Source organism: Eubalaena glacialis, chromosome 2, assembly GCF_028564815.1.
Source record: "Eubalaena glacialis isolate mEubGla1 chromosome 2, mEubGla1.1.hap2.+ XY, whole genome shotgun sequence".
Taxonomy (NCBI): Eukaryota; Metazoa; Chordata; class Mammalia; order Artiodactyla; family Balaenidae; genus Eubalaena; species Eubalaena glacialis.
In genome coordinates, this window is record NC_083717.1 from 151,821,023 (window position 1) to 151,843,744 (window position 22,722).

Here is a 22,722-nt window from a genome sequence, read left to right on the forward strand (position 1 = left end):
CACCCCTCTAGGTGGTCACAAAGCACCGAGCTGAGGGGGGTCATAATACACTTCAATTCCTCAAGACCCGAACACAAACGTTAATTTTAGTTTTGACTTCCTTAAGTCGGAAGGGTTTAGTAGGCCTTTATCGTCGTAAAAAATACTACAGCCTTTTCAAATGGAAGGGTAAACTGCTAGGCAAGTGAGCGCCGCTTCTAACACTGGCTAACGGAGTCATTACTCAACCACGAGAAGCGCCCAGTCGTCCCAATCTCAAGGGGTGGCCCTAGAATATCACGCGGGGATCCAGGCGACAAGACGGGGCTCGCCAGACCTGGGTCAGGCTCCTCTTTCCGCGCCCCAAGTCAGCCCTTCCCACTCTCATCCCTAGTTCATCTTCCAACGCCCAAACCCCGAGGCTCCCTTCCAGCCGTGCAGACAAAAGCAACGCTCCTCCGCTGGGACTCTGGGCTTGCTCCCCTGCCCACCTCCCCACCCCGGTCCCCAAGCCACCCCTCCCCCTTTCACGCTCCACCCGCGCCGACACGGGAGCCACCACCCCACCCCTTCCCACCTTCCCTCCCCAGGGCTGCTCCCGAAGCCGCGAACGCCCGCTCCTCTGCCCGCCCACCTCGCTGCTTGCACCCCGGGCCTGCCACTCCCTGAAGAGCGGAGACCCACCTCGAAGAGCTCGGCCGTCGTGGCCATCCCGGCCGGCTGAGAGGCTCGCCTCGCACTGGATGCCGTCTCTCCTTCACATGCTGCGCCTCAGCGGCGCCGCGCACAGGTCTCCGCTCGGCTCGCCCGCTCCGGCTCCCGGCTGCCGCGGGCCGCCCCGCTCCCCACACAGCCCAGGCGGGGCGGGAAAGCGGCCATGAAGGAAAGCCGCAGACGCCTGTCAGCTGCCTCCCGGCGCCGCCCGCGCCGCTCCCATTGTCACCGCCTCGTACGCCGGAAGTGGAGCTGCGCGCGCCCGGGTGGCTGTTGGGAGGGGCCGGCGAGGGGGAAAACAGCAGGCGAACCGCGAAGAGGCTCCCCGCGCGGGCGAGTGAGGAACCGTGATCCTTGCGGGCTACCGTCCCGGAAGTGGACTCGAGAGGAAGAAAGTAGCAGGGTTGGTGGGGATAAATAGATTTCCGGAGGTTTTAAGTGCGGATTAACAGAAGTTTTTGTGGCGTGTGTTGTCCAGCGCGGACTCAGAGGTTTTAGTGACTTCACCTGAAGGAGTTAGCTTCTTTGCTGAGCCCGACCTGTCTGTGGTGGGGCAGAAGGTGGCTCTAGATGCGTGAGCCTCGGGGCTTCTGGTAAAAGAAAACTCCTGAGAAAGCCGGTCTGCGCTCTTCTTCGGTGGCCGCCTTAGAGAAGAGCTGATGCCTTAGTGGCTTATCATGGCCCAGCGGGCAGTGTGGCTCATAAGCCACGAACCGGGAACTCCACTTTGTGGCACCGTCAGATTCTCCAGGTAAACGCAAATCTAAATCCTCAGGCGTGATGGATCGGACAGATGGATGGTGTAGCGTAGTTTTGTGATGCTGTGTATCCCTGGTCCGACACCTGGGCAAGTTACTTAACATTTGTTTCATCTGTTAAGTGGAGATTGTAATAATACTACCTCATAGTGTTGTGAGAATTAAATGAGTTGATGCCTGGCACATTTTAAGTATTATGTATTTTCTCATATTAATGTTACTGTATCATAACTCCACCTACGTAAGATTGATGTGGAGATGACGAAAGGAAAGGAAACTTCCTGAGCAGTAAACATGTTTCACATTTTTCTACTCGAATAAAAATCATTCAAGGACATTTTAACTCATTTTTATGGAAAGTCCTTGCTGAGCAGTATCAGGCTGTTACTTTCATCTTATAATTATTTTTCATTCCCAGAAATTCTCAGGTAGTTTACTTTAAAGTTACTGATTGTTGAAGAAAATTGAAAAAGTACAAAAAATTAAATTGAATTCACTTTTTAAAAATGGTGTGCGCTGATCTGGTTCCACTTTTAGAATTTGCCACGTTTTATCAAACTAGTTCTGTGAAGAGAATATACAGTAACTCACTGTAAAATATGGGTGGCAGTTGAGTAATCTGTTTCACCTTTTGTTCTCAGTGGTGGACAGTTCTGTCTGGCAAACATTCATTCTTCCCTGAGAAAAGCTCTATAGTGAAGTAGCTAGCTCTGAATCCAGATTGAGGCTGACAAAGATGAGTGTAATTTTAAGTGAAAAGTGGTAGGCAACGTGGATATGAAAAATTACCTCTTTCCTACCTTAACAGTTTTTGTTACTGAAGGCATCGAGCCTTGGAGTTTACCATTTTCTCTGGGATACCTGGCTTACATTTGTCGTTCTTGTTGTACCTCAGGAGGTTAACAATAATCTTCAATATGGTTCATCAGCCTTATTGGTCCATCCATCCTAGGTACTCCTGCTTTACTTATATATTCCTTTGGTATCTTTGTCCTTTTGTTTGTGTGTTTGTGTATATATTTTTCAAATTATATAATTAAGTGTGCTATAGATGTCATTCCCTTTTCTTACGTTTGTCAGATTTCTCAGCACTATTTTTAAGAAACATCCAGGGTACTTTGTGTTCATCTAGGGCAGCGCTATCCAATAGAATTTTCTTCAGTGATGGAAATGGGAGATGTTCTAAATCTATGCTGTCTAATATTGCAGCTACTGGCCACATGTAGTTGTTGAGTTTTTGAAATGTGGTTATTGTAACTGAGGAACTCAGTTTTTAATTTTGTTTCATTTTAAGTTTAAATAGCCATGTATGGCTAGCAGCTACTATACTGGATAGTGCAGATCTAGGCCATTGCATCTACTTGCTCAGTAGTACTCCATGGTTTACATCTGCCACATTTTACACCTCCCCTTCCCCTGGTGATGATCTCCCAGATTGCCCCCAACTCAGCTATCAAAACGGTGCTGCAGTAGATAACCTCAGACAGTTACATGGGGGCCTATCTATACTGATTTTGACTAAATATTACCAAGTAATTAGCTCCTCAGAATACTTTGACCAGTCTACACTCTCATCAGCAGTATCTCTATTCTTTCCTAACACTTACTCCACTTTTTGCCAGTATTGGTGTAAAGAATATCTTACTTTCATTTGCATTTCTCTGTGTAGCAACGGCCTTTGGGTTTCCTCTTCTGTGAATTGCCTGTATATATCCTTTGTCTGTTTTTTTCTTCAAGGGTTGCTGGTTTTTTCCTGTTAACTTGCAGGAGTTCATTGCGTAATCTTGATATTAGTCCTGTGTCATTTTTAGGTATTATAGATATTTTATCTTAACTTATTGTCATTGTCAATTAACTTTTCATTACCCTTGGTTAAACAGAAATCCCTAGTTTTGTTGCAGTCAAAGTAGTTAGCCCTTTGGGGGAATTTGTTGAAGTCTTTCCCTACCCTTATTTCCCAAAGATATCTTCCTACATTATTTCCTCTTGACTTTATCATTTTCTCTATTATATTTAGGCCTTTAATCCATCTGTAGTCCATCTTTGGATGTGGCGTTAAGTAGGAATCTCATTTTGTTTTTCTCTGTGCTGTGGCCCAGTTTTCCTAACATCATCTTCCAAACAGTGTGTATTTTCTTCACTGATTTCTGGGGCTGTTGATAGTAGTTTATTATGTCTCCCATATAAACATTGGTCTGTCTCAGTTCTATAACTTTGTTCTTTGCCAATACCATAGTGTATTTATATCTGTGGCTTTGTAGCTTATTTTAATATCTCATAGAGGTAAAATTTTTGTACTGTGTACAATAATAAGTTTCTTGAAGAAGTTGTGCTTGTTTTCAGAGTTCTTTCCCACTGTGCTCAGAATATTTCAAAAGAAAAATTCTTTTTGTTTGGGTGGACTTTTCAACATCTCTATGAAGGCAGCAAGTTGGGTTCAGATAATTCATCTGTCACTTATTTATCCTGTATCATTGAATGAATTAGTTAGGTTTTATTTTTTTTTCTGTTTTCTGACCTCCTGGGGCCAGAGTTAGAGCTAAACAGATATGCACTGGCCTGTTATCCACATATTTGCCAAAGGATAATGGCCATCACTTAAGATTTAAGAATGCAAATGATCTTTCCTCTATCTAGCTACTTTTTCCCCACAACAGAACTTGATTTAGATTCTGGTTTAGAGATTTGCTGTCTGGATAGATAGTAACAGTACCAGCGTAAGTCTAGCTTAGGTTGGTATTGTTCCCTATAGTTGCAGGGCCATTTAAAGTTCAAGTCCTGTTTTAGAAAAGGCCTAGAATAACTCTGAAATGACAGGTTGAGTCATCCAACAAAGTATTTATTGAACATATATTGAGACATTCTATAAGGTCCCAGATAAACTTATTTTTACAATTTCAATCATGAAATTCATACACTTAAGAGAACTTTAATTATCCTCTAGAGGATAATAGTCTGGACTAGAGTTCAGTCCAGAGTTTTTAACTATCCTTATCCAAAGACTAAGAGAAAGAAGTGGCATTCACCTGCTAGGCCATTACTGGAGGGCTAGCTAATTCTTCCCTTTCCTCAATCAAGAAAATGCATCAGAATGTAAATGAGTAAGGTTCACTAATACATGGATAACTTTGAATACATTCTTATTTTTCTTTTTTAAAATTATTAGTAAACACCAATATTTTATTAGTAGTATTAGTGAATTAGTAGAAAAACATTATTTGGCTAGGTCTGTTCTTGATTCTTGATGAGAATTGCTTATATGTTCTTTAGCCACTCCTTTATTTTACAAATAAGAAAACAGACTTAGGGAAGTTAGGCAATTTACACAGAAGTTAATAGCAAATAAATGACTTTGTTATGGACTTTGGAGTGGAGAGATAAGGAATCAGGAAAGTACTTTTTTTTTTTAATTAAGATGTGATTTAACATTTTTGTAAATTTCTGTTTCCCCCCAAAAAAGAATGAATTAGTAACTTACTGTTCAGGATAGAGCATGCAAACCATGAAAGATTATTCATTTCATTCTTTTTGTTACCTCATAGTATCTTCCAGGGCCATAGAGGTAAACCACTATTACTAAAATGCTCTTACATGTTTTTGTAGGGGTTGGCAAGAAGACTCAGGGTACCAAGTGTACTCAGGGTACTAGTGAATCCACAATGTGGAGGATTAAATTGAACCACTTTTTTCCATCCTACTCTACTAAGATGGAATCAGAAAAAAAGTCCTGTGGTGGGGTGGGAGAAATTTATGAAGAGGGTCAAAAGGTACACTCTTTCAGTTATAAAATAAATAAGTCATAGGGATGTAATGTACAGCATGGTGACTATAGTTGAATTATACTGTATTGCATATTTGGAAGTTGCTAAGACCGGAAGTCTTTTTTTTTAATTTATTTAATTTATTTATTTTTGGCTGTGTTGGGTCTTCGTTGCTGCGCGCACTTCATTGCGGATACTCTTCATTGCGGTGCGCGGGCTTCTCGTTGTGGTGGCTTCTCTTGTTGTGGAGCACGGGTTCTAGGCGCGCGGGCTTCAGTAGTTGTGGCGTGTGGGCTCAGTAGTTCTGGCTCGCGGGCTCTAGAGTGCAGGCTCCGTAGTTGTGGCGCATGGGCTTAGTTGCTCCGCGGCATGTGAGATCTTCCCAGACCGGGGCTCAAATCTGTGTCCCCTGTATTGGCAGGCAGGTTCTTAACCTCTGCGCCACCAAGGAAGCCCCGACAGGAAGTCTTAAAAGTTTTCATCACAAAAAAAAAAAAATTTTGTAACTATGTAAGGTGACAGATGTTAACTAGACTTACTGTGGTGATCATTTTGCAATGTATACAAATATCAAATCATTATGTTACATACCTGAAACTATGGGTTGGCCAAAAAGTTCCTTCGGTTTTTAAGTAAAAATAAAAGACACATTTTTCATTTTCACCAAGGACTTTATTGAACAAGGTATTCACTGTTTTGTTCCACTACCTTCTGCCATTTTTCAAGCAGCTTCATAATTCCGTCTTCCCAAAACTTTTTATATTTTTGAGCAAAGAACTGTTCCAGGTGCCTTTTACAGTCTTCCAAGGAATTTAAATTTTTTCCATTAAGAGAATTTTGTAAAGACCAAAATAAATGGAAATCCTGGAAATGTCTGGTGAATACGGCGGATGAATCGGAACTTCCCAGCCAAGCTGTATCAGTTTTTGCCTAGTCATCAAAGAAACACGCGGTCTTGCGTTATCCTGATGGAAGATTATGCGTTTTCTGTTGGCTAATTCTGGACGCTTTTTGTCGAGTGCTGCTTTCAGTTGGCCTAACTGGGAGCAGTACTTGTTGGAATTAATTGTTTGGTTTTCCGGAAGGAGCTCATAATAGAGGACTCCCTTCCAATCCCACTATACACAACATCACCTTCTTTGCATGAAGACCGGCCTTTGGTGTGGTTGGTGGTGGTTCATTTCACTTGCCCCACGATCTCTTACGTTCCACATTATTGTACAGTATCCACTTTTCATCACCCATCACAATTTGTTTTAAATACAGAACGTTTTCAATATGTTTCAGTAGAGAATCGCATGGGGAAATACGGTCAAGAAGGTTTTTTTTGCTTAACTTACGTGGAACCCAAACACCAAAGCGATTAACATTACCAAGCTGGTACAAATGATTTTCAACACTTGATTTGGATATTTTGAGTATGTCTGCTGTCTCCAGTGTGCTGTAATGTTGATTGTTCTCAGTTAATGTCTCGATTTGATTGCTATCCACTTCAACTGGTCTACCCAATGGTGGAGCATCGTCCAGCAGGAAATCTCTAGCATGAAACTTCGCAAACCACTTTTGACACGTTCTATCAGTCACAGCACCTTCTCCATACACTGCACAAATCTTTTTTTTTGCGTTTTAATTGTGTTTTTACCTTTCTTGAAATAATAAAGCATAGTATGCTGAAAATGTTGCTTTTTCTTTCTTTTTCAATATTAAAATGGCAACACAAATTCAATTTTGATTTTTTTTTAAATGAACATTGATATGACAGCTGTCACAATACAGTCTAACAAAATTGTTTCCAATGAAGTTAAAGACACCTAAGCACTACTAGAGCCACCTTATGGAAAAAAATGAATGAACTTTTTGACCAACCTAATGATATAATGTTATGTCTAAATTATACCTCAATTAGAAAGTGGGGAAGGGGGGAGAGGGAGGAAGGGGAAAGGAAAGACAAGACAAGAAAATCCTTGCAGCCTTACCTGTAACAACAAAAGAAGTGATGTTTCTACCAATGGGGGTCCAGATAGATTGCAGGTCCTTAACCCAATGGAATACTGTGCAGCTGTAGCTTTATGTGACCTAACTTGGAATGTGAAAAAAGTAAGTTTCACTGCAAAATGTATCATTCTGTTTTTTAAAAATGACAGTGTGTTTATGTTTATGCTTTAAAAGCATTGAAAACCCTCTAGAAGGATGAAACACTAAACCCTTGGCAGTGGTTACTCCTGGAGGTAGGATTGAGTGGGGAGAAAGATGTTCCCTGTGATTAAAAAACAATGGAAAGGAGGAAATTAAAAGTAAAATTTTTTTAAAAAGATAAGAAAGAAAAAAAAGTCCTTATAGATGCCTAAAATGTATACAGGTATACACGCCTTGCTTAAGTGCGAATCTGAGCAGCCAAAGACTAGGATTTTGAATTAGAACCAGGTACTCTACCCATTTAAAAAATTAACTAAATTGAATTTTTTAAAATAATAGATAATGATACTTTATCATTTGAGATATATCAAGTACACAACAGGTGTTTTAGTAAGAATTTAACATGTAATATATTTTTTTGGTTGTGGTTTTTGTGTGTTGGTGTGTGTATTTGTTATTGTGTGTTTTGTTGTTATTAGTGTTTGCCTTATGTTTTGTGTTTGTTTTTAGGTTTGGAACTTCCAGTTTTATTTTACTTGCAGGAATTAATTATGTTTTTGTTTCCATTAATACAGACGGTATCCAACTGTTGAAAAAAGAGCCAAAGTCTTCAGTGGAGCAAGTTATGTGCCTGTTCCTGAAGATGGTCCCTTCCTTAAAGCACTGCTTTTTGAACTGAGATTATTGGATGATGATAAGGACTTTTCGGAGAGTCGTGATAGCTGTTCACACATCAATAAAACATCCATTTATGCACTCCCGGTAGGAGGTGAAGAACTCTGGCCAGTTGTTGCTTTCTTGAAGAATGGCATGATATACGCTTGTGTTCCACTGGTTGAACAAACTTTATCCCCTCGTCCACCATTAATTAGCATTAGTGGAATTTCACAAGGCTTTGAACTTCTTTTTGGGGTACAGGGTTTTCTTTACTCAGGTCAAAAAAATGACAGTGAGCTAAATACAAAATTGAGCCAGTTGCCCGACTTGCTTCTACAGGCTTGTCCCTTTGGCACTTTGTTAGATGCCAACTTACAGAATTCATTGGATAGTATTAATTTTGCTTCTGTTACTCATCCACAAAAACAGCCGACCTGGAAAGCTGGAACATACAAAGGAAAACCACAGGTTTCTATTTCTATCACTGAAAAGGTAAAATCCATGCAATATGATAAACAGGATATAGCAGATACATGGCAAGTCATTGGAGTTGTCACTTGCAAGGTGAGATTTTCCCTGGTACTTTTTTTATCATACCACTTAACATTTATGGAGAAAAGTAAAATTTGCCGACTTTATTTTACATCATAATGTGACATTCTTGATTCTTATAAACAGCAGTCATTAAATGTTATGTTCACGTGAAATTTTATAATGTTATCTTTTTGCATTTCTTACTAATTATACTGGCTATATGCATTTGACCCTTGAACAATATGGATTTGAACTGCGTGGGTCTACTTATACGTGGCTTTTTTTCACTAAATACGTACTGCATTCAGTACTATAGTATCTGCAGTTGGCTGAATCTACAGTTGGTTAAATCCACAGATGCAGAACCTTGGACACAGAGTGCTGACTGTAAAGTTATACATGGATTTTGACTGAACAGAGGGTCAGTGCCCCTATCCCTCGCATTGTTCAAGGGTCAACTGCATTGCTGTGTAATGAATTGACCTGTTACCACAACCAATAAACATTTATTATACTCGTAGTTTCTGTAGGTCAGGACTTCAAGAGCAACTTAGCTGGGAACTTCTAGTGTGGAAGTCTGTCACAGTCAAGATTTCAGCTGGGGCTATAGTCACCTGAAGGTATGACTGGAGCTGGAAGTTCTACTTGCAAGGTGACTCAGTCACATGGCTGGCAAGTTGGTGCTGATTATTGGTAGGAGACCTCAGTTCCTTTCCATGTGGACTTCTCAACAGGCTGCTTAAGAACGTTCTCACAACTTGGTGACTGCCTTCCCTTTGATCAAATGATCATACAGACAGCCACATGAGGCACAAGTGAAAGCTATTCTTTTTATTACCTAGGCTGAAAGGTCACATAGTATCACTTCTACCACTTTCTGTTCATCAGAAGCAGGTCACTTTGTCTGGTCCACGTTCAAGGGGAGTGGGATTAGGCTCCATCTTTTGAAAAGAGTAGTGTGAAAGAATTTGTGAAAATATTTTAAAGTCACCATAGCTATTTTCCATTTTTCCTAGAGGGGGTGAAATTGACAAATCTCTGACTTACTATCTGAAGCCATTTTCAAGGGCTCATGTTTTATTTAAACAAGTCACTAGGTTAATATAGGGTTCTGTGGTTTAAGGTTAGGTAATAGGAAAAGGCAATGAAAATAACAATACAGTTAGCAGTGATCAGTGCCACATTCAATAATGATCAAAAATAGAGCCCCTCCAAGAGAATGTCTACAAGCGCATATTAATATTCTCAGGTGTCTTTGTTTTTCTGTTATCTTCCTTTATTCTCTGCACTTATTAATATAAACTTTTTATATATCATATTAATGTTGAGTAGTTAAGTGCAAATCCAATATATAAAAGTAGATTTCAAGAACAGAGAATTAGAAGAGTCCTGGCAGACAAATTGGGTCTTTTTTTTCCTTTTTAACCTTAAAGTGACCTAAAAATTTATGTGCCTGTTTTAAACTCACTTCTATTTTGATCAAAAATACATTCCAGTTATTAATTTTAATAGAAATAATTATCATAAATGTCTCCAAAATTAAGGTGTTCACGGATTATGTCATTCATACCTCTTAAACCTGTTGAATCTACATTTCTTGTAAGTTCTGTAAAATATAAGTAGGAAAATTCACCGTCTCTGTTTTTCATTCTGTAGTAATGAACAGGGAATATGTTATATATAATTTAATACTAATTAATATTATGCTATTTAAATAGCTCATTGATAGGCTGACCCTAGTTTATTGCTTCTGGGAATTTTAGATTGGCTCCTATTCTTGGTCTAATACAAATTATCATGATGGGAAACTTTCATCTTTAAAAAACTTTTTTCTAAAAATAAAAATAGTGAGGGTGCACTGAAACTCATTAACTAAATGTTTCTTTAGGGTTGTATGTAAATAGTATAACTGTTAGCCAAACCGTTTTTTAAGTATTTAAAGGAGTTTTATTGTGAAGCCTATTGTAAATGGAAATAATTATCTTCCTTTCATCTCAATCCTAGTAGGAAACCTGGTGAACCAAAAGCCAGTGGACTGAAGTTCTAGTCCTCATTCCACCACTAATTTCTCTGTCTCTTTGGAAGAGTTACACAATTTTTTCAATCTTTTCTCATTTTTAAAATTAGATAAGTACCTAGGTCCCTTCTGTTTTTATAATTCCTAATTAAAAGTCCAGATCTACATATGCCAGATTGGTTTAAAGGGTAGTATACAGAATTCTTGTAGAATATATGTCCTCATCCCGTAGTGAATGGCTAGTGCTCTGGTATTTCAGCTGCCTAGATAGCAGATAATTTGTTGGTTATTTCCATAATGGTTGCTGTTTCCCTGATTCCTTTAATTATGTTAGAGTGTTAGAGGATAATTTAATAAGTATAAACAGAATATTTAAAAATTTTGATACTATTTGCTACTAATATTTGTTCATGTATTATCTCCATAAATATCTGCCAAAAAATAAAACTTTTTTCTTTAATTCTTGCTATCCACAAATAGAGAGTGAAGTAGCAGATGATTTAAAGTTGAAAATACTAAAATGTTCTTAAGTTTCATAGTAGTTATTTGGCATTTTTATTATCAAATGGGATTGATGTTATTCTAACTATCACTGAAAGACTTTTATAAGTCACTAATTATACATGGTACTGTTCATAATGCCTGCCTGCTCTCTAAATGCTTGCATTATACAGCAGATATATTCATGAATTCACACATATGTCAAGTGGTAGATAAAAAAATGAAACGTTTCCTATTAAAATTGCGAACCAAAGGTACAGTTCATAATTGTAAAAAGATATCCATTCAGCAAACATTATTGGAGTATCTCTGGCTGCGTTGGGTCTTTGTTGCTGCACATGGGCTTTCTCTTGTTGCAGAGGGCGGGGCCTACTCTTCGTTGCGGTGCGCGGGCTTCTCGTCGCGGTGGCTTCTCTTGTTGTGGAGCACGGGCTCTAGGCGTGTGGGCTTCAGTAGTTGTGGCACGTGGGCTTCAGTAGGCGTGGCTTGTGGGCTTCAGTAGTTGTGTCTCACGAGCTCTAGAGCGCAGGCTCAGTAGTTGTGGCGCATGGGCTTAGTTGCTCCGCGGCATGTGGGACCTTCCCGGACCAGGGCTCGAACTCGTGTCCCCTGCATTGGCAGGCGGATTCTTAACCACTGCGCCACCAGGGAAGTCCCTGGAGTATCTCTTATACTTAGCAATATACTGGACACTAGAGATACAAAGAAAAATATAATAATTCTTGCTTTCAAAAACTTAAAGCTTAAAGAAGGAAACAAACGGGCACAGACGTTTGCTCTCACCTCTAGAGAGTGGGCAGTTAATGCATAATGCAGACTATGTATATGATAGTGGAACTAGCTGCTTGCATTTGGAGCTAACCATTATACCTACTGAGTTCCACCAACTCTTAAAATATTGTACAAGTCTAGCCAAACAAAACTTATCAGTAAGCCTTATATGCCTCAATTGGACAGTTGTAATTGGGTGCTTTAATAGAGGTAAATGTCAAGTTTGAGTTATAAAGGAAGAGCCTGACTGCCCACCGCCCCCCCAGCACACACGCAAGTAAGGTGTATCAGTCTGGCTTGGTCAGAAAAAGAGCCACTACAGATTTATGGGAGTAAAGGTGTTTAGTATAGGAATGAGGGCTTACTCACGTATAGGAGGAGCTGGCAGAATAAGTCTCTGATCCTCTGACAGTCCCCAGTGTGTCTCCAGCATTACTTGCAGGGTAGAAAATGATTAAAGAGGTAGATGGGAACCAAGCAGCAAAAGGCTTTAAAAGTAATACAAAACTGAGGGGGAACTATTGAGAGGTTTTGACATGGATACGATATAATTAGAATTATGTTTTATTAAGATAGCTCTGGCATTGATGAAGGATGGATTGATTAGAGGAAAGCGAGTCTAGATACACTTAGAGGGCTATGACAGAAATTGTAAGGGCCTGTACCAGTGTAACAGGAATGAAGAAAAGTAGCTTTTTAAGGGTTTTAAATGTAAGCAGAGGGCTCTAGGAAGGCTCTCCTGGTCTCTGGCTTGGGTGTCTGAGAGCGTGATAGAATCATTAACCAGAACACAGAAAGCAATGAGAATAATACCTTGAGAGAAAAGTGAATTAAGTTGTGGAAAGTGACTCAGATAAATTAAGAAAGGCCTCATTCAGAAGATGTATGCTTCAAGGATCTTGGTAATATCTGTTTGTTTGTGTTGCAGTGTGATTTAGAAGGAAGTATGCCAAATGTTACCATCAGCTTGAGTCTCCCCACCAATGGATCTCCACTTCAGGATATTCTGGTTCATCCTTGTGTGACATCTCTTGACTCTGCCGTTCTGACCTCTAGTAGCATTGATGCAGCAGATGATTCTGCATTTAGTGGGCCTTACAAATTTCCACTCACTCCACCTTTAGAGTCATTCAACTTATGCTACTACACTTCTCAGGTAAACAACTTTGGAGAAGTTGGGACTTTGCTAATCTTCATATTTATGAATTCTGTTGTAAGCAAATCATCCATACTTTTGGTCCAAACAAGAACTTTTCATGAGTTATTTACCAGAAGATTCAGATTGTTTCCCTTCAATCAGTTATTGATGACCCATTAAGCTACTGCTGATCTGGGAGGGTTGGGGAGTCCAGATACAAGCAGGGCAGCAGAAACGGTGGGCGGGTGTCAGTGATCAGTATGCCTAGTGCATGTTCTATGTTGCAGGTCATAGAGAACCTGGAGGAAGGGAATCTGAACAAGCAGGAGTAGGAAAAAGAATGTATCACACCTCTGTAAGGCACCTTTCTCACCTCTGGAAATAGAAAGAGATGCAAGAATCCCTGACCTTAGAAGGAATGTAGCTTCATCATCTATTATCAAAATAACTTGGAGTAACCCATTAGTCATTAAAGTCATATCTGTATGTAATGACTATATTACTGCAAGGCTTTTTTCTCCATCACCACTGATATTTTAGACTCATTAACCTGAGAATTATATAAAAATGTGTTTATGTTTGTTTCCAGGTCCCTGTGCCACCAATTTTGGGTTTTTATCAAGTAAAAGAGGAAGAAGTACAACTAAAAATAACAGTTAATTTAAAACTTCATGAAAGTGTGAAAAATAGTTTTGAATTCTGTGAAGCTCATATACCTTTTTACAACAGGTAGGAATAAAATAACATAATGCCATGATCTCTGCCTTCTTTAGTACATTTCCACTGCCCTATAATAAATTGTCTTGGTTTTTACCTTATTTTTAAGATCTAAAAATTTTATGTTATTCAAATGTATGCTGATTCTGAACCAAAACATTGTCATAAAAATAATCTCTTTATTTTTAAATATCCTCATTTTTCTGGTTAAACTACTTGCTAGTAAATTATAAACTTCAGCCAGTGTAGCTTCTTCAGGGTTTACTACTGGCTTTATTTCTAGCAATTTCTCTGTACTCAACATACAGATCAAGCCCAACTAGAAAACCTGGTGAATTAATATCATAAGATTACTTCCTTATCAGTTCTACTTTTAAGTTTGTCCTACAGAATAGTTCTTTTCAAAGGATACATAAATATATAGTAAAATCACAGTTTTAATGTTACGTCAACCTATGTGCCTGTATTAATACATTCTGCATGACTTTGTAGTTATCTTTAGAATTAATAATGAAATGTATAGCATCACCAAAAAAATGTTTATTGTGTTTCTGTGTTTTCTGAGATATAATATATTTATTCTACTGTATTCTGCAAACTTGAATACAGATCTGCTTTTATGTTGTCCTTGTATTAAGTAACAGTAGCAAGGTTTGACTTACATCTCTTACAACTGTTATATCTATGATTATTTTTTTCTTTCCATTTTGTCCATTTCTTTTTTAAAGAGGTCCAGTCACACATGTGGAATACAAAGTTAGTTTTGGCCAGCTTGAAGTATTTCGAGAGAAAAGCTTATTGATCTGGATTATTGGTAAACTAGGTTTTGTTTATTTTTTTTTCATTCATTTGCTGTAGAATCTATTTAATTTATAATAGTTGATTGATGTATTTCTGTTTTTAGGACAGAAGTTCCCAAAATCAAGGGAAATTAGTCTTTCTGGAACTGTAACTTTTGGAGCCAAGAGCCATGAAAAGCAGCCATTTGACCAGATTTGCATTGGAGGTACAGCATATTTAAAGGTAGATATATTTATATGGCTCACTACATTAGAAACCTTTCCTTTTGTTCCAAATTGCATATATCTAATTGATTTTTAATGTTTCCTAACTTTTTTTTGGAGTTCTGTTCTTTTTGTCTAAGTCCTCTGTTAGATTTTAGTAAGATTCTTTTTGTTTAGTAATCACTTTCTATTTCACTTAATACTTAAAAATTTTTAAGGTGAAAGAATTATGTAAAACCTAAATAACCTCAACTTAACCTAGTTCTACCCAGCTCTTAGATATCACATTTGAGATTTGTATACAAAGAATGTAAGATGTAGTCTTTGCCCTCTAGGGATTTTTCAATGATTCATGTCAGTAACTGATCAGGACTAACTGCTTTTGGTCTTTCAAAAAAAAGACTGAGCGCTTCCAACCAAAGTGGTCAAGGAAAGCTTTGTAGTAGAGATGGAGTTTAGGCAAAACTCCGAGGCTCACGTAAGCATCAATACGAAGCCTTGAAGATTGACTCTGTTTTGTATAGGTGAAGAAATGACTTAATCACAGGAATGAAGGATAACAAGGCATGTTTAGGAACCAGTGCTAGAAACAGTAGTCACACAGAAGTCTGAATAAGTGACTTAGGTCTGGATTGTAGAGGATTTGAATCTGGCTTTCATTGCTTTGTTAGAAAATGTTATACTTTTTTTGAGTACAGGAGTGGTCCTTCAGAAAGCGATACTTTATGAGGATCAATCTGAAATGGCTGTGAGGAAGGTGAGTGAGGAAAAAAACTAGAGACAAAGAAACTATTTTTTAGCTATATTAGTATTCCAGATGAAAGGTAATAAGTTAATAATGCTGAACTAGTGTAGTGTCACAGAAAGAGAAAGGAAGGGAGGAAAAGGAATAGAGCTGTGATAAAGGTATAGCCTTTAATCTCACTAATTAAGTAGAAAGGTAAGAAATAGTTTTAAGTCAAAGATGATGTCATTAAAAAATTGTGACTTAAACCAGACTTGAAGCTCCAGGAGGGCAAAGACCGTGTGAATCTCATTCATTCACTGTTTTATTCCCAACATCTAGTTCAGTACCTAGCACATAAATATTTGATGAATGGATGAACATACTTAGAAGAAAGTTCTGTATCTTAGAAGAAATGTGGAGAAAGTTGGGAGGGAGTGGGCTTCATATCACGTATGTTGCTGGTAATAGCAACGTACCCCGGTATAGGTGTCCAGTAGGTGGCTAAAAACCTAAAGCTTGATTCTCAAGAGAAAGCTCAACTGTTCTTATGATCTAGGAGTTATCCATGGAGAAGAAATAGTTGAGGCAGTAGAAATGAATAAGGTCAGAAAAAGATAAGAGAAAATAGGAGGAAGGTTCAAAAGGATCAATGAGGGAAAGTGAAAATGTGATCAGAAAGGTAGCAGGAAAACCTAAATAGAGTAGTATCAAAGAAATCAAAGAGAGATTGAAATCTATATGTAAAAGCAACTAGGGGAAATGGTAGTGAAGTCAGAAGTACACTAGTGATATTCATTTCTTCTGTATTGGCTTCAACTATGTCCATGAGCTTTGTTTCAATGATTATTATAGAAATTCCCTCTTCCAGATGTTTTTCAGAAAAAAATGTGAGATGTTACTATACTATATGTTTTTCAAAGGTAGGGATTATGACTCTTCTATTCATTTTCATCACCTAACCAGTTATAGTCGCATCAAAAGCGTGTAGTACATATTTGTGTTCAATGAATACATTTATTTTTATAATATCTAGTTGTGTGGAAATCAACCTTGTCATAACTTCCAGCATCTAGAATTATACCAAACAAGCAAGCAAAAGCCCTTTACTATTAGATAATTTGAGTTGCAATAGGGAAAAAATTGCTCAGAAGATCTGAAAATTACATCTATGCCTATGATCAGTTAGTTTGGCAATCAAAAGGAGAAAGATAGGAAAAGAGAGAAATTTGCAGGGAAGGAAGAAGGAAGAAAAGTATAGAAAAGCTATCAGGATATTGCCAAATCAAAAGCTTTTAGCAGCAAAGATGAGAATCACAGCAAAAGGAGACAGGAGTTCTGTAAGAATAGACCTTTCATGGTTCATGTGAATATCACTGTGGCTCAGGGACAGCCGAGCACTATGCCTTCAGAGAAGGTACTAATGGCCCTCTCTATTATAGCCCAATATATTAATTGGCATTTATACTGATATCACCACATTATCAGTTAAATCCAGGAACTTACATTCATTCATTACATTCATTCATTACATTTTAGAAAGGTTAGTTATGTAAAAGTTAAATTTTAGTTTTCTGAAAAATTAAGTAGAGCGTTTCATTCCCTCCAAACACCAGATAAACTGGTGTTTCTGTTCTAGTAATTACTTTATTGTGTTCTGCTAAAAGGTGTATAAAAGAATTACGATCTGAAATCTATCACAACCACATAGCCTTAGAGATAGGAGAGAACATACAGAACACCAAACACCATAGGGGAAGGAGCACCAGCTTTTGTAGTCAGTCAGGTTTGAGTTCAAATGCCAGCTCTACTGCTTACCTACTGGGATGCTAAGTGTTTCCATCTCTGAACCTCAGTTCCCTCATTTGTAAAATAGGGATACCTTGCAGTGCAGATAAGAGTTTATATTAGTGAAGGGCCTGGTACGTGTTAAGCACTTCATAATGGCAGCCTTACAAAGAAATGGCCCTAATGCAAAAGGGAAAGGTGAGTGTATATGTGTGAATATGTGCACTCGCATGCACACACACACAGTATTATTTGTGATTTTTATTTTGTGAACTCTGTGAAATAAATTCCTAAACTTGTGTCAAGGGAAAAAAATGTGAGCATCATTTTTACCAAATAATCACCTTAATTTGGTACATTTCTCTTCTTGTTCTAGCTTCATTTTAGGATCTTAGATTACACACTCACTGGGTGTTATGCGGATCAGCATTCAGTTCAAGTTTTTGCATCAGGAAAACCAAAAATAAGTACATGTAAGTTGTACAGATTCAAACTAACTTAAGGTAATTAAAGTGGTGTTATGTTATTATTAACTAAGATAAAATTAAAATGTGACAGAAAAAGATCAGAGAATAATACCGATTTATAAGAATTCTGGCCTAATCCATCCTGTGTAACAGTTTATGTACATTGCCCTCTGCCTTCTCCTATTTGTAAAGTGGTCTGGATGAGCAAGGATTGACACAGAGGTGGGCTCTAGTCTAAAGTTGGATTTGCTTTGCTCTGCTTATAATTTACTCTTTTACTCTTGGGCAAGTTAGTGAACTTCTTATTTAGTTTCCTCACGCACTTAGCATAATGCTTAGCATGTGGGATGGATTCAATAAATGTTAAGTATGATTATTACTTAAAATTTTAAATATTTTTAGCAAATGTTGTAGTCAATGAGCATTATTTAGTATCCTGTTTTACCAAAAGGAGGGCAAGAGAAATATGTGTGTGTGTGTGTGTGTGTGTACACATGCATACACACATAGTACAAATGGAAATATAGGGAGGGGAAACAGAGCAATTTGTAGATGAATTCAAAATTATTTAATTCAGATCAAATATAGATATGTGGCATAGAATTAAAAAGTAGCTAGAATGAGGTAGAGTTAGCTAAACATAAGCAGCAACATTTTTGCCTCATATATTAAGGGGAATAAAGCTATTTAGGTAAGTATTTCTTAAACTAAGGGTTAGGGTCCCTAGGAAGGATAAGACAAGACTTTGTACTTTAAAGTTTCTAAAGAATTACGGAACTCAGAACTACTGAATTCTAAGCAATTACCTGTGAATGGCAATAATAAATTCTATGTAGTATAACCAGAATAAGCCATATTCTTTACCTCCATACATCCCTGTGCTTTCTCCTACATCATTTTTTGGTTGCTTTTTAGAGAAATTGATGTATATGGAAGAGTCTTCATAATGCCTTTTTTTTTTTTTTTTTTTTTTAATGAAGGCACAATACAGTTGTTAGTTTGGACAAACCAGCAGTTTTGTCTAAATGCAAACAGACCAGTATTTTAGGTTGTCTATGGGAAATATGTTGTCTCTTTAGATAATGTTTAAAATATTGTATCTTATTAATATTAACTAAACATATTGTAGTAATTTTCAGAGATTATAATACAGAATGGGATGTTTCAGTAATTCAGCTGCTTCTTAATATATGAATGAAAGAGGTCACTTTAAATGTATAATTATGACCAATATTTTATTTCCTTCTTCTGTTATTTTCAGAGCATAACTATCACTTCGTGCAACTATGTAAAAACCTTTATTTTGCCATCATCTTGACAATAAAATCTATATTCATAATATACAACTTAGTTCTGAAAATAGTTTAATAATGCTAATAATATTAATTTAAATAATAATAGCTGATGTTTATTGCTTACTATGTGCCAGGCACAGTTCTGAGTATGTAATGTGTGCTAACTCATTAATCCTTACAGCACCCTACGTAAGTGTTGTTATCTCCATTTTACAGATGAGGATGCTGACGGAACACACAGAATAAGGTCACATAGCTGGTAAATGGCAGAACTGGACTCAAATCCAGGCAGTCTGTCTTTGACCCTGACCACTTAACCAATATGCTATGTTGCCTCTGAATGTTACTAGGTTCTCAAACTGAACAAACAACAAAAAAAAGGCAATGAGGTAATACATCCTACCTCTATCCTTTTCATTATGAAGAAGGTAGAAAAGGCAGAATTGGATAAATAGAGATGTATGGAATAAGAACTTACACGTGTCTAGCTCCAAATGAGCATTATCATCTCAGTTTTACATATCAGAAAACTTTAAAGAGGTTTTCATTTGTCCAAAGCTCTTAAAACAGAAACCTTAAATTTGATCAGAACTATAAGAAACCACTGAAGCAACCTTTTTAAAACGTTACTAGGAAGTTGGGTGTGTATTTCCATCTCTGAAACTTTGAATGCATAAAGAATAGCAAGATCAGAATCAGAACTGTGGTGAAGAGGTTACAGAAGGGAAACAATAAAACTATTTTTAATGTTTTTGTAGCTGAAGTAATGGTCTGTAAGAAAAAGAATTTAGGGAAGATGTGAGAAAAAAATTAGCAGATTTGGCATGAGGGATTTTGGCATATATAAGCTAAAAGATGGATTATTCATGTATTTAATGAAGCCATATTTTTAAAGTGGTGAAAGTTATAATAATGCCTTGATAAAAATTGAATTGAAATGAATATCTCAAAATATTGCCTTCCTTGAAATAATTGTGTTCCACAATTTTAAATATCATGACTTTGCTTTCTCATTGAATTTTTAAGATAATATAATCTTATCATTTTTTTTTTTAGACCGGAAACTAATTTCTTCTGACTATTACATCTGGAATTCTAAAGCTCCTGCTCCAGTAGCATATGGATCATTATTACTGTAATTGTCTCATGTTTAAATGGGATTTATACAATAGTAACATAAATTAAATCACAGTCTTTTATTTTTAATGTGTATGCATATAACCTATGAGTGAAAATCATTGATTTAATTACAAAATGCTCTTGTTCAATGTTTTCAGTCTGATCTACTTTGAAAGAACATTTTAAAGACTAATGTATCCAATTTCATTACCCTTTGATTTTGCTCAAGTATGATTTCAGAGCATAAAATGTAGTGATTCACTTTCAGCTTATTCTAGACTAGTCTTGGGTTACCCTGCCATACATGTTTCTTCCTGCCCCTGTGGCAGACATGGCTAATCAGTCACAGCTCTCTTTCTCCACTGAGCCTTCCTGGATATGGGCTCAGGCTCCTCAGTGCAGAGCTGCAGGCAGCTACTCCCAATGGATTGTAGATGGCATGCAAGATAAAAAACTATTTGCTCTTCCAAACCTAAGTGCTAAGTGCTAGTACAATGTGTTGTTACAGAATACCAGAGACCACATGAGAAACAACTTTGTAAATCTCTTGAGAAAACAGCTGATGAAAATGAAAGAAAATTGTTAAAATAGTAACCTGTTTTTAATCAGAACTATCCTACTGACTAATAAAGAATCTGCCTAATTCTATTTTGTTTATCTCTGTTCTGGAGTTACTTTTCAGGCAAGTTTATTAATCTGCCACAATAACATTTTGTTTAGTAAGCATATTAAGAGGGGTGGGATGCCTTCAGAAGATGAGCACCGTGTTTTGTGATTACTAAATATCTGCAGCCAAATTTTTAAAGATAAATTTAGATATAATATTGGTCTTTTCCTGTTTTTTTATAATTCATTAATGAATGAATTCAGGTAAAAATTCAAAAGCTATTTTATGCGTAGAGAGTATCACTTAAATCTTATTTCAGTTCCATGTAGCACATTTTCTTTAAATTTGTCACCCTTGCTTCCTTATTGGCATGCTCTGGGTTTCTTCAGGAACCATCCAGTCATACTCTTTATTCTCTACCTGTCTTTACAATTATTTGTCACGTTCTGTTTTCAAAGTAGTTCATTGTCAAGTTGGACTTTAAATGACCATTCAAGAAAAGATGAAATCTCAAGAACCTCAAAACTTATTCCATGTCAAGTTTCTTTTTACAGAACAGAATTAGAAGAGTTATTAAAAAAAATACGCATTACAGATTAATATTCAATTAAATTATATCTTGGTTTCTTTTTTTTATGAGTCTCTTAAGGAAAAGCTTAGAAAAAGCTGCTAACTTCTTGAAAGAGAGCTATGATAGTTTGAAAGGAGATTGCATAGAAATTTAGGATTTGAAATGTAATTTTTTTAAATTAAGGTCAATCCTACTCATTGTAAACTCATTTTCTGCAAGGCATTATCATGGCATAATGTTCTATGTTCAAAATTATCCCAAGTAATGAAGAAAATAGAGTAACTTCCAGACCAGGACTTTAGCTAGTTATTCTAGGTTAATCATAGATAATCAGTAGTAAAAACTTTCCTTTTGAAAGAAGAAAAAAATCATTCCCTTTAAGTTTTTTGATCTCTCTTAAACTCAAGGGAAGCTTAACATTTCACTTATATTAATGGAGCCATTTGTACATCTTGATTGTATAAGTGTTTAGCAAAGTACACTAAAATAGGGAAGAGGCATTTATCTAGTGAGTAGGCTGAGATTCAGTATAATAATCCCCTAGGCAAAACTTCATAAGCATTCAGAAAAACCAATGAATCTTTGATCTGACATTTCTAGAAACCTGAGGAAAATCTAAGAAGTACTGGAAAAGTGTAGGGACAATGGGGAACCTGATGCCATCTGTTGCCATTCCATTCTAACATAGCGCTACAGAACTAAAACTAACTCATGTTTTCATCCTGTTGATATCAGCTGGGCACACTATGATGCTTTGATTTTGTCTAGAAACCTGTCACTTCAGGATAATTTCTGAAGACAAAGTCTGTTTCCCGTTTGGTAGGTGACCTGTTTAATGTTTTCTCTGTGTCTGGGAACTCCTTAGTGTAATTAGCGACCTTTGAACTCCACAACTAATCCTGAGCTATTTTGTATTCCTTACTCATCTTTAAGGCTGGACCTTTCTTTTCTTCAGAGTCCGCTGCCACAATTAAAGAAGAAACAGCTGCATTTCAAAGGGATTCCGATTCCAGAAGCTTAATCGTGATTGACATGTTCTTATTCTAAGCTATAAGACACTCTAAGAGTCCTTTCTTGGGTTAAAACTTCAATCATTTTCTAAAATATTATCTCGCTATGGATTTTATTCATTTTCTTTGATAACTATTCTTTGCATTTTTTAACTTGAAAGATGCTGTGTGTTTGCGCTGAATATGAGCACCTTCTTCCAGTTAAAGATTTGGATGGTGTCAGACCGCTAGATGCAAAATTGCTAAATTCCCTTTAGTGCCAAAATATGATTATGAAAGCTGATGTCTATCATATGGGTAATTATTCTTCAGTAGACCCAAAATGTACAAAAAGTGTTACATTTCTGAAAATGTACTCAAACTTTTTAAAGTCAGCAGTACCCTTACAGCATAAGACAATCCCCTTACAGTGGTGGGCATTTTTTACCTTTTACTTTTTAAATAATTGATTCAA

At 37.1% G+C, this 22,722-nt stretch overlaps 2 protein-coding genes across 4 annotated transcripts in view; one reads left to right on the plus strand and one right to left on the minus strand.

The window, feature by feature from the left end:
* Positions 1 to 930, minus strand: part of EXOC5 (exocyst complex component 5) — a 57,168-nt gene extending 56,238 nt beyond the window's left edge. For both annotated transcript variants that reach the window (XR_009699561.1, XM_061182600.1), the window contains exon 1: positions 664 to 930. Coding sequence is in view for 1 of the 2 variants with exons in the window: in XM_061182600.1 (XP_061038583.1) it covers positions 664 to 690 (27 nt within the window). In the remaining variant the exon portion in view is untranslated. The remainder of the gene's footprint in view (positions 1 to 663) is intronic.
* Positions 931 to 990: 60 nt separating this feature from the next.
* Positions 991 to 20,728, plus strand: AP5M1 (adaptor related protein complex 5 subunit mu 1). 2 transcript variants are annotated; one of them, XM_061182601.1, is made up of 8 exons: positions 991 to 1,444; positions 7,924 to 8,569; positions 12,757 to 12,984; positions 13,556 to 13,695; positions 14,412 to 14,497; positions 14,588 to 14,706; positions 17,576 to 17,672; positions 20,018 to 20,728. In XM_061182601.1, the coding sequence occupies exons 1-8, from the start codon at positions 1,371 to 1,373 to the stop codon at positions 20,098 to 20,100; spliced, it is 1,473 nt and encodes a 490-aa protein (XP_061038584.1). In that variant the 5' UTR covers positions 991 to 1,370; the 3' UTR covers positions 20,101 to 20,728. The 2 variants fall into 2 exon arrangements, with proteins under 2 accessions (XP_061038584.1, XP_061038585.1); XM_061182602.1 differs by lacking the exon at positions 17,576 to 17,672 and having other exon boundaries at positions 20,018 to 20,053.
* The last annotated feature ends 1,994 nt before the right edge of the window (positions 20,729 to 22,722 follow it).